Source organism: Trachemys scripta, chromosome 15 (genome assembly GCF_013100865.1).
Source record: "Trachemys scripta elegans isolate TJP31775 chromosome 15, CAS_Tse_1.0, whole genome shotgun sequence".
Classification (NCBI taxonomy): domain Eukaryota; kingdom Metazoa; phylum Chordata; order Testudines; family Emydidae; genus Trachemys; species Trachemys scripta.
The window spans coordinates 23,666,075-23,679,787 of NC_048312.1; the positions used below are offsets into that span (position 1 = coordinate 23,666,075).

At 48.9% G+C, this 13,713-nt stretch overlaps 1 protein-coding gene across 1 annotated transcript in view; it reads left to right on the forward strand.

Moving 5' to 3' along the window:
- Window positions 1-13,713, forward strand: part of KSR2 (kinase suppressor of ras 2) — a 288,408-nt gene that overhangs the window by 66,327 nt on the left and 208,368 nt on the right. Inside the window, exon 4 of the mRNA XM_034791563.1 lies at window positions 12,075-12,579. Coding sequence (XP_034647454.1) covers window positions 12,075-12,579 — 505 coding nt within the window. The remainder of the gene's footprint in view (window positions 1-12,074; window positions 12,580-13,713) is intronic.

Here is a 13,713-nt window from a genome sequence, read left to right on the forward strand (position 1 = left end):
CCCCCTGCCTCCAGACCCTGCGCCGCCGGAGCCCCGGGAGGGGAAGTGCCCGGCTGGGGGCGCAGGGTCTGGAGGCAGGGGGCTGCCCGAAGCCGGTAGCGTTCAGGCATCCCGGCTCTTAAACAGAGCCGCCATTTTCCCGGACATGTTCCGCTTTTTGGCAATTCCCCCCGGACGGGGGTTTGAGTGCCGAAAAGCCGGACATGTCCGGGAAAAAGAGGACATATGGTAACCCTATGCAAAACTGATCTAAAGTGTATATGCGTGGATTTGCAGGGCTCTAACGATTAACCCAGGAGTGGTGCATGACTGAATGTGTAGCTAGGCTTGGGCCTCAATCTAGAGTCATCGGGGTGGTCGGGGTGGGGAATATTTCTGGCAGGTCTTTTAAAATGAAAAGTGGTGGCTATTTCGAGCTACTCAGATATTTGGGGTGTCAGATTAATGGGCAGAGTGCAGGTGAAGGGGCAATAAATGGAGCTTATTGACTGGTTCTGCATTTGATTACAAGGATATCTCCATAATGTGTTGCCTCTATAAAATATATCTGTGGCTACTATGTGTTATATGGAATAGTAGATCAATGCGATCGGCCCAGTTCTGGTAACCCATGTGGGAGCGGGGCCTGCTTATGCCAATCCAGTTGCAGGACTGGGAGTTGATATTGTGTCTCTGTTCCCCTATCTTGTGTTTCCTCCTGCCCTCTTCCCAGCCAGACCCACCTTTCCTTAGAGCAGTAATAATGGCCAAGAAAGCCCATTATTGATGGAATAAAATTGTCTCGAATGTAATAGTTTGTGGAAATAGTATTTTCCTGCTCTAAAATGCATTCCCGATTTAACCAAAGCTGATCAAAGAGAAGTGCCCAGTACATGCACGCAGGCAGTTGTGTGTGTTCAAAATACATTCCCCCAAGCTTTACCGGGTGTATTTTTAGGCATGACGCACCCACCATTGAAATACCCAGTTATTTTTACGCTGGAGTGCAGCAATCTCGTTATGACATCGTCAGCCATCGGAATGAATAGTGGCTAACCGCGGATGGGAAATGAGAGGAGAGGACAGAGCTGAGAGGCTCGGGACAAGCGGCAGCACAGCGTCTTTCCACTGGTTTTGGCAATGAAATATTGGAGCCTTTACTCGTCAGTGTCTTAGGCTGACACACCGGTTGTGGTCTGGCTGTGCTAGATTCCCTGTGGCCAGTCTACTCTGATGTTTAGGAAGTGTTGGTCATCATTAATTGTCTAATGATTATTGCTGTTTATCTAGGGAAGGAATTGTCCTACCTAGAGAGAGAGACTATTCCCGACCCACAACTGCCTGGCTGCCTGCCAGTTATGCAAATCTCTGCACACTTATTGGCCGGTGGAGTGGCTGTTCTGAGTTACATAAACTGGTGTGGTTTTCTCAGTCACCTTACAACATGCAAATCCATGTGCTCTGATTGGCTAAGGGATGGCCGGAGCACAAGGACTTACATAATGGCTGCCCAGTGGCACAGTTCAGATCCCTGTGCCTCCTACAGGCTGCTACCCTGATAGCTTCATATCCACATCCCTGCAAAAACTCCTGCCTCTGAGCCACGGGGCAACTCGTCTCTGCAATGCCCCCTGTGCTCTCTACTTTCCTCTCCCTGCTTCTGTTCTCAGCTGCCCCACAGCCCTCAGCTGCCTGCAAAGCAGGACTTGAGAATGGAAGGTGCTAAGCCTGTGAGCTGGTAGCACAAGAGAGGAGCAGAGCCCAGCGCTGGGGCCTGGTGCTTCATTTGAAAGAACTTGCTGGAGCCTACAATAGAGGCAGGGGGCATGTAATCTTCCAGGCACAAATATAAAACGATTGAGCTTCTTTTTGCAAATGAATTACACTTTCTCTTAAATATATATTTTGTGCTAAAAGATTTCTCTGCTCATTGTTAAATGAATGCCTCCTTCACAGCACCCCATCCCTTCTGAGGGCTAGCTTCCGCTCTGTTACAATGGTGCACCCGTTTGCAGTAAGCCCTTGGACTTCAGGGCACTCCGGATTTACGTTGTTGTGGCTGGTTTCAGAGTAGCAGCCGTGTTAGTCTGTATCCGCAAAAAGAACAGGAGTACTTGTGGCACCTTAGAGACTAACAAATTTATTAGAGCATAAGCTTTCGTGGGCTACTGCCCACTTCTTCGGATGCATATAGAGTAGAACATATATTGAGGAGATATATATACACACATACAGAGAGCATGAACAGGTGGGAGTTGTCTTACCAACTCTGAGAGGCCAATTAAGTAAGAGAAAAAAACTTTTGAAGTGATAATCAAGATAGCCCAGTACAGACAGTTTGATAAGAAGTGTGAGAATACTTACAAGGGGAGATAGATTCAATGTTTGTAATGGCTCAGCCATTCCCAGTCCTTATTCAATCCTGAGTTGATTGTATCTAGTTTGCATATCAATTCCAGCTCAGCAGTCTCTCGTTGGAGTCTGTTTTTGAAGTTTTTCTGTTGTAAGATAGCCACCGCAGGTCTGTCATTGAATGGCCAGACAGGTTAAAGTGTTCTCCCACTGGTTTTTGAGTATTATGATTCCTGATGTCAGATTTGTGTCCATTAATTCTTTTGCGTAGAGACTGTCCGGTTTGGCCAATGTACATGACAGAGGGGCATTGATGGCACATGATGGCATATATCACATTGGTAGATGTGCAGGTGAACGAGCCCCTGATGGTATGGCTGATGTGATTAGGTCCTATGATGATGTCACTTGAATAGATATGTGGACAGAATTGGCATCGGGCTTTGTTACAAGGATAGGTTCCTGGGTCAGTGTTTTTGTTCAGAAAACTCTCACCTGTTCATGCTCTCTGTATGTGTGTATATATATCTCCTCAATATATGTTCCACTCTATATGCATCCGAAGAAGTGGGCTGTAGCCCACGAAAGCTTATGCTCTAATAAATTTGTTAGTCTCTAAGGTGCCACAGTACTCCTGTTCTTTTTGTTGTTGTGGCTGTTATTGCAAACAGTCTGTGGGCTGCACTGAAGCAGGGACCTCATTTGCACTGCCTCGGACAGGGTTACAGTCACCCCGTGCAGAGGACCAGCCTGAGGCCAATGCGACACTTCAGGGCCACTGCAGCCCTAAAAATCGGGTTGATGTGAGATGATGGCACTGCACTGATGACTCTCTCACGGGGGTGAATTCCACCAAGGGCTGGAGTGAAGTTTACATGTACAACATTATCTTTGGCAATTCCTGACCTTTGAGGCCTTCTCTTTACCAACCTGATGTTCTTGCAGCATAGTTTTAGTATAGAATAGTTATAAGAACCCAAAATTCTTTGGTTCCTGTATTCAGCGATGCAAACACCTGGGACACCTTCCTTGGTGTGTCATTAGCCCAGGTCCAGGATAGTGTTGTTACCTTGCAAACTAGGAAGCAGCAGTGAGGGCAGAGGCTTGCAAGTCAGGGCTCCCAGGTTTTGTTTAGTTTTCCTCCAGTCTGTTACAGCTCCTTGACGTCCCCTAAGTGCCACGAGGATGGTGTCTAAGGGCTAGGGATCACAGGTAAGCCCTTCATCTCGAATAGGCTTGATGATAATGTTTCCCTGCCTCTCAGGGGTGTTTTGAGTCTTCATTCATTTATGCTTTTAAAAGTACTTTACAGACTGGCCTATGTGTGTTCTTTGTACCAATGTCATTGTCAGGGAAGGGTGTGATTATTTTAACTGATGGTTATGTCTAGCATGGATGCAGTTACACCTGTATAAAAGTAACTTAGGCCTGGTCGACACATAAAAGTTAGGTTGATACAGATGTGTTGGTCACGTGTGAAAAATCCAAACCCCACCCTGACTGACATAGCTACACCGACCTAACTCCCTATTTAGATACAACTATGTCAACAGAAAAATACCTCTGTTGGCATAGCTACCATTGCTTGGCGAGATGGTGTTCCTACACTGACGGAGAAACCCCTTTTATGGGTGTAGGCTGTGTCTACACTACAGCACTGTGCCACTATAGCTAGAGCAACATAGCTATGCTGGTATAGTCTCTGTAGTGTAGACTGTACTTTATCCTGGTATAACTGGGAATGGGAGCAAGCTACACCTTTTGCCTGGTATCACGCCATCTACACTAGGAGGGTTGTAGTGGTCTAGCTGTACCAATGTAGTTAAAGCTCTTTTGTACGTAGAAAAGGCCTAAGATGTTTGGCTGAGGAGCTGTACTGCGTATCAGTGCAAAGCATGCGACTGCTGATTGTTGCTCTTTATTATGCCTTTGATATTAGCTGGTTTATAGAACATGGTTAGCAAGGAGGAGCAATGACCGTTTTGTAGTCTCATACCGACCCCAGCTGCTTTTCTCCACATCCATTTTTCGGCAAGATCAAGATTCTTGGGGCCAAATCCTCCCACCCACCCCATGTCCCTTGAGGGCCTTGAGCCCACCATGGGTGTGGCTCCACTGTTGATAAGAGGCAAAATGTAGGGACCCCACCCCATGGTCCTTGTCTTCTGCATTCTGTGGAGCTTAGCTTTGCCGGTGCTCCATGGGCACGAGGGGATTTGGTTGGGAGAGGAATGGGCTAGTGGATCTGTTGGCCAGTTCTCCCCCACGAAGGGGGAGCACACTGGGTGGTTCAGGCTGTTCCAGCTCTGAGATGTCAACAGTAGCTGTGAAGTGTCTCTCCTCTGGCTATGCAGCCTGGAGGGACGGGGAAAGGTTCCTGCCAGCTCCCATGGAGGTCCCCAGGGCAGCCTGCATGCTGCCATCCTGGATTTCTCCCTTAGAGACTTGCTATTTGAGGAGAAAAACATTGAAGAACTGAATCGAATCGAATCATTGCTACCGTGCTCATCACTGCAATAGCTGAGTAATTTATCTGCTGCATTAGGCTGTGCTATAGTCTCCTAAGGGAAGTGGCAGAAGCCCCATTGCTCGAGACATTTGAAATTAGATTGGACAAGGCCCTAGGGAAGAGCCCTGCCTTGGGAGGGGGCTAGCACTGTGGACTCTTGTGACCTGTCCTTAGAACTGAAATCTCTGAGCTGAGCCTTCAGCTGGTGGAATGCAGACAGGCTCAGTGGAGGCAGTGGAACTATGTCCATTTCCATCAGCTGAAGGTCTGGCTCTTTAATCTCAGCTCACGTAGAACCTACAAAGTATAGTTGACTTGGTGGAGTCTTTATCCTCCGCTTCACTCCTGCATGTTCTGTTTATTGGCTTGTTCTCTTCCTCATTTCATCTTCTCCTGCTCTATTTACTGACACAACTTTCATTCCATCTTCCGTCCTTTGCCTTCATTTCCTCTCCTGCGTTGGCCATCACTTAATGCGCCGCATACCCCTGACCCCATCCCATTCTGGGTACTATTCTCCCTCCCCTCCCCCTGTGCTTCTCATTTGGAAATCTTCCCAGTCATACCAGACGTGTCCACGGGGCTGCTCCCCAGGAGGGCTGTGAACGTCACTGCTGAGGCATGTATTTCTGGGCCTGAACAGGCTCCTTTCCGTCAAGTTATAACGTACTAAGGGAGTGATTTGTCACCTGAAGAATCTGATTGTTGTTTGGAACTGGTGTGTCCTATCTTCAGGGCTCGGCTATTCTCCGTGTCCTGCCTGCTCTTCACCCCTTCCTCATTCAGAAATAGCCCTGGGAATCTGGGTCTGATCCGAAGCCTGTTGAAGCCAGTGGAAAGAACTCCCATTGATGTCAGCGGGCTTTTGGATCAGCCTGTTTCAGGTCCCCTGAGGACCGCATCACGGTGAGCATGTGCTGTGTGCAGGGCAGAGGAGGTGCACGGGGACCGCGCGCTCTGCAGAACTCTTCTCGTACAAGCTCCCAGAGCTCAGGCTGATGGGCCGTGCTGGGAAGGAGAGATGTGGGACTGCTGGATCTGCTGCCGTGCCGTTCCCTCCCACAGAGCGTTTGCCATGGCAATGCTGCAGAGCTGGTGTGTAGGGGGGCGTGAAGATTTTTTCTCCAGCCACCAGGAAGGAGCCCGTTGCCTGGCCTGCAGGCTAGATGGAGGGTGAAGAGTGACAAGGAAATGAGATTTTAACAGTTCTCTTTGTTCTCGATCCCATGGGGTTCGTTAATAACACGAAGGCAGCAACAGCCCCTTCCACCATTGCTGGGTGTGGGCTGGTATGTCAGCAGACTCTACATGGTGGCACTCGCTTTGTTAGCCAGCCTGGGAACCAGAGAGAACCGCAGGGTATGTCTGTGCCCAACAGCCTCAATAAAGACACTCCTCTGTGTTCTGCAGCAGACGCAGAAAGATGTTTGGAATTAAAATGTGGTTTGGAGCTGTGGGGTTTTTTTTTATAACAGATGTGTTCCTCTAAAGAAGCCACTGAACTCTTCGAAAGCTCCTCTGCGCCAGTAATAGTAAAATAGTAAGTGGACACTCGAGCACTACAAACCGCCTCTGATGTTCGCACCAGTCTCTCAAAATCTTACTTCCACTCACCTGCTAAATTTTAATCTGAAGACAGACTTTCCCGACCCCCTCCGTCTCTCCCTTTGATAAGAACTTCTCCCCCCGCCTTAGCAGTACAATTCAGAAGACCCCCCCCCCCGAAGCTCTTTTTGATCAAATCCTACACCTTTCATTTCCAAAGCGTATTCCTCCTCTTCTTCTCAAGTGCTTGAAATAAAACGATTCCCATGAAAAGGATGGGCAATTAATAACACTGCTCTACAGCCAAAATGCTTCTGAAATAAATGTAGTCAAACTTTACTAATTCTGGGTCATTGAGAACGAAAATGATGCTTAAAATTGTTGATTGGCTCTAGTTTTCAAGATATGCTATTGGGTCAGTATATACGACCCTTGACTTGGGAATGGCGGAGGATAAGTGAGTTATAAAGGGAAGGGATCTCAATTTAAACCAGAAATGACTAAAATACATCTTTGACTGGATCTATGAATAAATCTATGACTGGGTTTGGACAGTACTTGCTTTTAGGCAAAACAATGAATGATGCAATCTGAATCTGGTATTGCGTCATACATGTTATGAATTGCATCATGTTATTCCTAGAAGTCATGGATGATGCAATCATAACGAAGCTTACATCACTCTGCTGAACAAATTGCCCTATATCAGCTCTAGAAATCATACAGTGTCGTGCTCTCTTATTTGTCAGTGTTTGATTTTGCAAAGGGACACATTTCTGTTTAGCCAAAGTGAGCAGAGATGCCTCGTACTTGTGTGAACAGTGCAGATAACTTCTGCTATGTTTGTGGTGAAGTGACTTTTGCATCACAAAAGCGCAGTATAACCACTATGGTTAAGAAAGGCTATCACCTTTATTTTGGCTGCAAAATTGGAGATCAGGACAAGAGGTGGGCCTCACACATATGCTGCAACACTTGTGCAACAAATCTTCGCCAGTGGTTGAACAGGAAAAGGAAATCTATACCTTTTGCAGTGCCAATGATTTGGAGAGAGCCAACAGATCATACCAGCAATTGTTACTTCTGCATGGTGCCTCCAGTTGGAAAAGGTGTGTCAAAGAAGAAAAAGTGGACTGTGCATTATCCAAACATTCCATCAGCTATACGCCCAGTACCCCACGGAGAAGGTCTGCCGGTTCCTGATGCACCAGAATCATTCTCACTTGAGTCAGACGAGGAAGAGGAAGAGGATGAAACTTCTGGTCCTGAACCATCAATGTTACAGGACCCACATTTTCTCCCATCCTCCTCCTCTGAACCACACCTCATAACACAAGGTGAACTAAATGACCTTGTCAGGGATTTGGAACTACTCAAGAGTAAGGTAGAGCTATTGGGCTCCAGACTACAGCAGTGGAATCTCCTGGCAGGTGACGTTAGGGTTTCCATATTCCGTGACTGTCAAAAGGATCTTGTCCCATTCTTCTTCATGGAAGGTGATCTTGTAGTCTGCAACAACATCGATGGTGTGATGGCAGCCCTCAACATCGTTCACGATTCAAATGAGTGGAGACCGTTCATTGATTCATCGAAGACGAGTCTTAAAGCTGTTTTACTGTATAATGGCAATGTTTTGCCATCAATTCCAGTTGGTCATGCAGTCCATATGAAGGAAACCTATGACAACATGAAACAACTTTTGAGGTGCATAAACTATGACCAACATCAGTGGCAGCTTTGTGGCGATTTGAAGGTTGTTGCTCTCTTGCTTGGTCTGCAGACTGGATACACAAAGTACTGCTGTTTTCTCTGCGAATGGGATAGTTGTGCAAGAGAGTCCCACTACATCAAGAAAGATTGGCCACTCCTACAGTCATTGGAGCCTGGGAGAAAAAGTGTTCAGCATCCACCACTTGTTGAATCAAGGAAGATTTTGTTACCACTCTTACACATCAAGCTGGGTCTGATGAAGAACTTTGTCAAGGCCATTGACAAAACACAAGCAGCTTTCAAGTACTTCCATGGAAAATTTCCAAGGTTAAGTGAAGCTAAGATAAAGGAAGGTGTCTTTGTTGGTCCTCAGATTCGTGAACTTCTTCAAGATGACGCATTTGACCATGCACTGCGTGGCAAGGAAAAGACGGCATGGAAACCCTTCCAGTTAGTGGCAATAAATTTTCTCGGAAACAACAAGGCAGACAACTACAGGTTGTTGGTGGAAAACCTCCTCAAGGCATACAAAAGCCTTGGTTGCAACATGTCACTAAAGATACATTTTTTGCACTCTCATCTAGATTTTTTTCCACCAAACTGTGGAGCAGTGAGCGACGAGCACGGCGAGTGATTTCACCAGGACATTGCAACAACGGAGAAACGCTATCAGGGCATATGGAGCCCATCAATGCTTGCAGACTATTGCTGGACAGTGACAAGAGATGTTCCATTTAATGAATACAAGAGACAAGCCAAGAAGCGCCGAGTAGACACTGAATAGGACTAAACTATGTACATAATAGTTTTTTTCCTTTTGTTTCATAATAAATTTTATTTATATAACCCTTTTGCTGATTTTTAAAGTGTTACATAAACAGGACAGGTGAAATATTATCATGTAAAGCAACCATAAACAGATGAAAAGACCTAGGTTTACAATTTATGATTAAAACTCTACTATCTACACAATATACATAGACATAAAATGTAAAAACTTAAATATCTTAGAAACAGTAGCCAATCAGTTGTTTTAATTGTCATATTTGAATTCAGCACATCGAAATACATAATAAATAGCACATTTTATCTCTGAAGCAGACAACTTCTCAAAAATTGTAGACCAGTGTAACCAAAGGAAGTGGGAGAGGGAGAAAAATCTCCCTTTTTAAAAGAAAAGAATACATTTTGATTCAGGTTTTAGAAGAGAAGAGGATCAAAAGAGCTGGGACAAGAGCGCTCGAATCTGGTTAATCATTTAAACACTACTGAAGCATCACCGCAGACGGGCAGGTACCCATCACTATGCTAGTTGGCACTTTCTGTAATTAAGTGGGGCTTCTTTTATTTATTCCCCACCTCTCCGAACTGGAGAACTTGAAGTGCACAGTGTGTGTGTCTGTGTGTATGTGAAGGTGAGAATTGGCTGGGTGGGAAGAGAAAGAGATGCTGGCGCTTGTCAGACAGTTGGAGTCCTGGTAGCACTTGAGGAAGGTGGAATCCATTGGGCAGCACTTGGAGCGTGAGCGGACACAGAAGCAGAGGGAAGGGAAGGGAAGGTCGGATGCATGTGAGCGGGGTGGAGGGGGAAGAGGTGGAGGAGGTGCTAGACAAGACGGAGGGGAAAAAATATCTTAGCTGCCAAGTGTGGCTTAAAAGCGAGAGAGCTGGGAGAACCCTTTGAGGCTGTGTGACTCTTATGTGTGTTTGCACAGAGCCATCACCTCAGCCCTCCCTGTGAATCTCTGCGGCCGTTCTCTCATATCCGTTTCTTTTTAAAAACGACTTGTACGTTTGAGTCACGAAGTTCAATTCCCAGCTCTGCTACAGCCCGATGTGTGACCTTGGTCAAGTCACTTATCCTCTTTCTGCCTCTGATCCCCATTTTACAGATGGGGAAAATACTCCATTTCTCCCAACTGTTGTCTGTCCTCTCTGCTTAGACTGTGAGCCCTTTGGGGCAGGGACTATCTCTTCTTTGTGTGTGGACAGCACCCAGCACAATGGGGCTCTGATCCCTGACTGGGGCTTCCAAGTGCTCCCATGATGTGAATCATACGGAGCGGTCAGGGCCAGCTTTAAGCCAATTCACTCGATTCCCCGGAATCAGGCCCCATGCCCGCGCTTAAGAGGGCCCCGCTCCAGGGGTCTTCGGCGCATTTCGGTGGCAGGGGGTCCTTCAGTGCCGTGGAAGACCCGGAGCGGACCCCCCGCCACGAAGTGCCACTGAAGCCATGGACTGCTGCTCGGTATTGGAATTGGGCCCCGTGGGTCATAAAGCCGGCCCTGGGAGCGGTAACCCATCTATTGGTGAAAGGAAAGCCCTAGGGGGCTCTGAAATTGTGTGTAAGTTGTTGTCATATTTCAGTCTTTGGGAATAGCTACTCTGAATAAGCATGGGGGTGGGGAGGCATGTGGTGAGGTGTGTGTGGGGGTCTATGGGATAGAGTGAGAAGGCTCTGAACTGGGAGTTGGTGACCTGAAGTCAGTTCCTGGCTATAGCACTGATCTGCTAGGACTGGGCAAGTCACTTCCTCCCTCCGCCAATTCTCTCGGACTGTCTCGTCTGCCTACTTTGGGGCAGGGGCTCTCGGTGGTTTCATGGCACCCAGCACAGACAGGCTTTGGTCTTGGCTGAGGCCTCCAGCGCTACGGTGATCCATACGTTTCCATTAGGAGAACACACTTGTCCCGTGTCTGCTCAGTAGCCCAGCGTTCTCTCTCTCTGCTGCGGACTACTCGTGGAGACAGGAGGGTGTCAGCTCCTGGAAGGTTCCACTCCCGTTTCCCCAATGTCCTGAGCTGGGGCAGGAGAGTTCCTGCCAGAGAGGCTCGCGTTGGATTCTCTGGCGGGACTCGGGAGGAGGATGTGATCCTGTCACTGTCGTTCAGCACTTTGGTCATTCAGTGCGTGCGTCGCACCAGGCTCTCCAGGGATTAAAGTAAAACAGCCCCCTGCTTTGCATGTGGGTGACTCACGGAGCCTTTTCGGCTTCAGTGCTGAACTTGTCACAGAGTGTCCCAAAGGCTGCACTCCTCTTGGACTCGGGGCCCTTGTTCTGCAGGCGGGGGGTGCAGGCCCAAAGCTGCCTCGGGAACCAATCGGACATGTTTTCATGTGCATTTAGCACTGCTGAAAGGTGCCGGATTGTTAGCCCTGGAGACGGAGGCAGCAGTGTTAGGGCCCAGAGAGCAGCTGGACAAGCTTTTCCCAGGCTGCCTCCACTGAAGCACCGTGACTTAGAGGGACTGATGTCTGGGAGCGGGATGGGAAGGAGAGAGCCAAGGCAGTTCATTCTCTAGGGCCCATTCTCCTAGGATTCTGGCCAAAGTTGGACCCCCCCCCCACCTTCTGCCAAAAAATCTGTTCTGTGCTAGTTGCCCTTCATTTCCCACCCCAGAGACAGCTGCATTTTAGTGTTTCCCCTGGGGTCCTTTGGGATGGAATGTGCCCTTTAAAGGTAGAGTAGCAGGAGGCTAATATAAGGCTCATGACGGCACTGCCTGGGCAGGCTGTAGGTAGGAAGCTATGTCCTGGGAGGTTGGTTCTCCAGTATCTCATGCACGGCCTCCTGCCCGAAAGGTCTGAGGGGTTAAGAGGGAACCTGTCTCTCTTCTGACTGAAGAGGTCTTTGCACCCCACTCGGAAGGTGTGAAGATGTGGGGCCCACTCAGTTCTCTGGCAGAAGCTTGTTCCCTGATCTCTGGGATTGTCAGTCATGATGTCCTGGTAGACAGCAGCTGGAGCACAGGGTGAGAGGCAGGTGATGCATCTGGCTCAGTTCGGCTGTTGTAAATAAGGACCAAGATCCTACCCGTGGAGGCCTGATTTCCAGCGGTTCAGAGCACTGACAGCTCTTGCTGACATCAGCGGGAGTTGGGGCTGGTCAGCACCCCTGAAAATCAGGCCTGCGATTGGGAGCGTGTGTTTAAGGCCGGCTGTGTCTAATTGCGTGGCGCTGTTTGTTTGTTACCTCAGGAGGCAGCCTTTCCAAGCAAGACTGGACCATCCAGTGGCCGACGCCAGAAACAGGGAAGGAGAACACCCCTGTGTGCCAGCCCGAATCCATGCAGTGGATCAGAACCCACCTTTCCCAGAGCCCCAAAGTGCAGTCCAAGTGCATGCAGCACTACTGTCACCCGGCTTCGGCCCATGGACCCACATACGCCCACGTGGAGAGACTGACTGTGGAGGGCTATCCCGGGCTATGCCCCCCGCTGGAAGCCGGCCACCGCTCCTTGCCGCCGTCCCCCCGGCAACGGCACCCCGTTCACACCCCCCCACGGACGCCTAACATAGTCACCACCATGACTCCTCCCGGCACGCCGCCAGTGAGGCGGAGGAACAAGCTGAAACCTCCGGGCACGCCGCCCCCGTCGTCCCGGAAACTGATTCACCTCATCCCCGGATTCACTGCCTTGCACCGGAGCAAGTCGCACGAGTTCCAGCTGGGCCATCGAGTGGACGAGGCGCACACGCCCAAGTAAGTGAGCTTGGGGGCAGTGCCTGGGCAAGCTGAGCAGGGTGGGGAGCTGGGGGTGGGAGCCCTGGGATGGGGCTAGGAAATGGCTGAGGAGTGTGCACCCCGGAAGTGGTTCGGAGTGAGTGCGGTTTAATAGCTAGAATGCTGGCATCCCAGGATTCTGGGTTCTGATCCTGGTTCAGGCACTGAGTAGGCCTGGGTGGGTCAGTCCACCTCCCCGTGCCTTAGTTTCCCCCTCTGTAAAATGGCGGAGAGGCCTGCCCCACAGAAATGTTGAGGAACTGAATGTTTGAGATCCATGGATGGAAGGTGTGAAGGAAGCTGAAGGTGTGCTTGCTATTGCTCTCTGTCGGAGCCGTTGGTGGGAGCCATGAACACTCCATCCACCTCCCAGCCCAGCCCACCTGTCCGGCACTGAAGGTAAGACCTCCCTTGCTACAGATATCCCGAGCCCTTGGTGAACCTGCTGGTCCTTAGGCACAAAGGCAATGTTGGCCTGGGCTGTGTGTTGCAGCTGGAGTGGTGATGAGTTAATTGGGATGCTGAATTCTGACCAGTGGAAATGCTATCAGAGGGACAGGTCTGGGTTCTTTCCAAGCTGGAAAAGGTTACTGCTGAGGCAGTGTGCCTAGTCTCTGGGGACGCCGGGGGGAGAGACCCGCCAGACCTAATGGTCTTTCAGGCCAATGCAAGGACTGACATGTATGGGCTTTCTTTCTTATGGTATTTGGTCACAGCTCTGGGGGAGGGGGAGCTGAGCATGGGTTAGAGGGACTGTTATGTTCTTTAGCTTATACTTGGCACTGGATCAATCCCCGGTCAGCTCCAGGAGCTGGGAGGGCTGCAAAGTTGGCAGTAAATCACCTGACCTCTGTCCCTCCTCTTCTGAGCTGGATCTGGTGTCTTTGATGTCTGTAAAGCTCAGTGCATCCCTGTGGGTGCATTTCTGTGACTTTGGGCAAGTCCTTTAACATCCATTATTGCAGATTACTTGATTTCAACTCTCTCATATTCCTGGACCTTGCCCTATTTCAAGTGCTAGATATTAATGTGTGTGTGAGAGAGAAATAACGTTATTCCAGGCCAAGTATAAATTGGATTTATTTGTTTTTTAAAAAAAAACTTCTGCAAAGA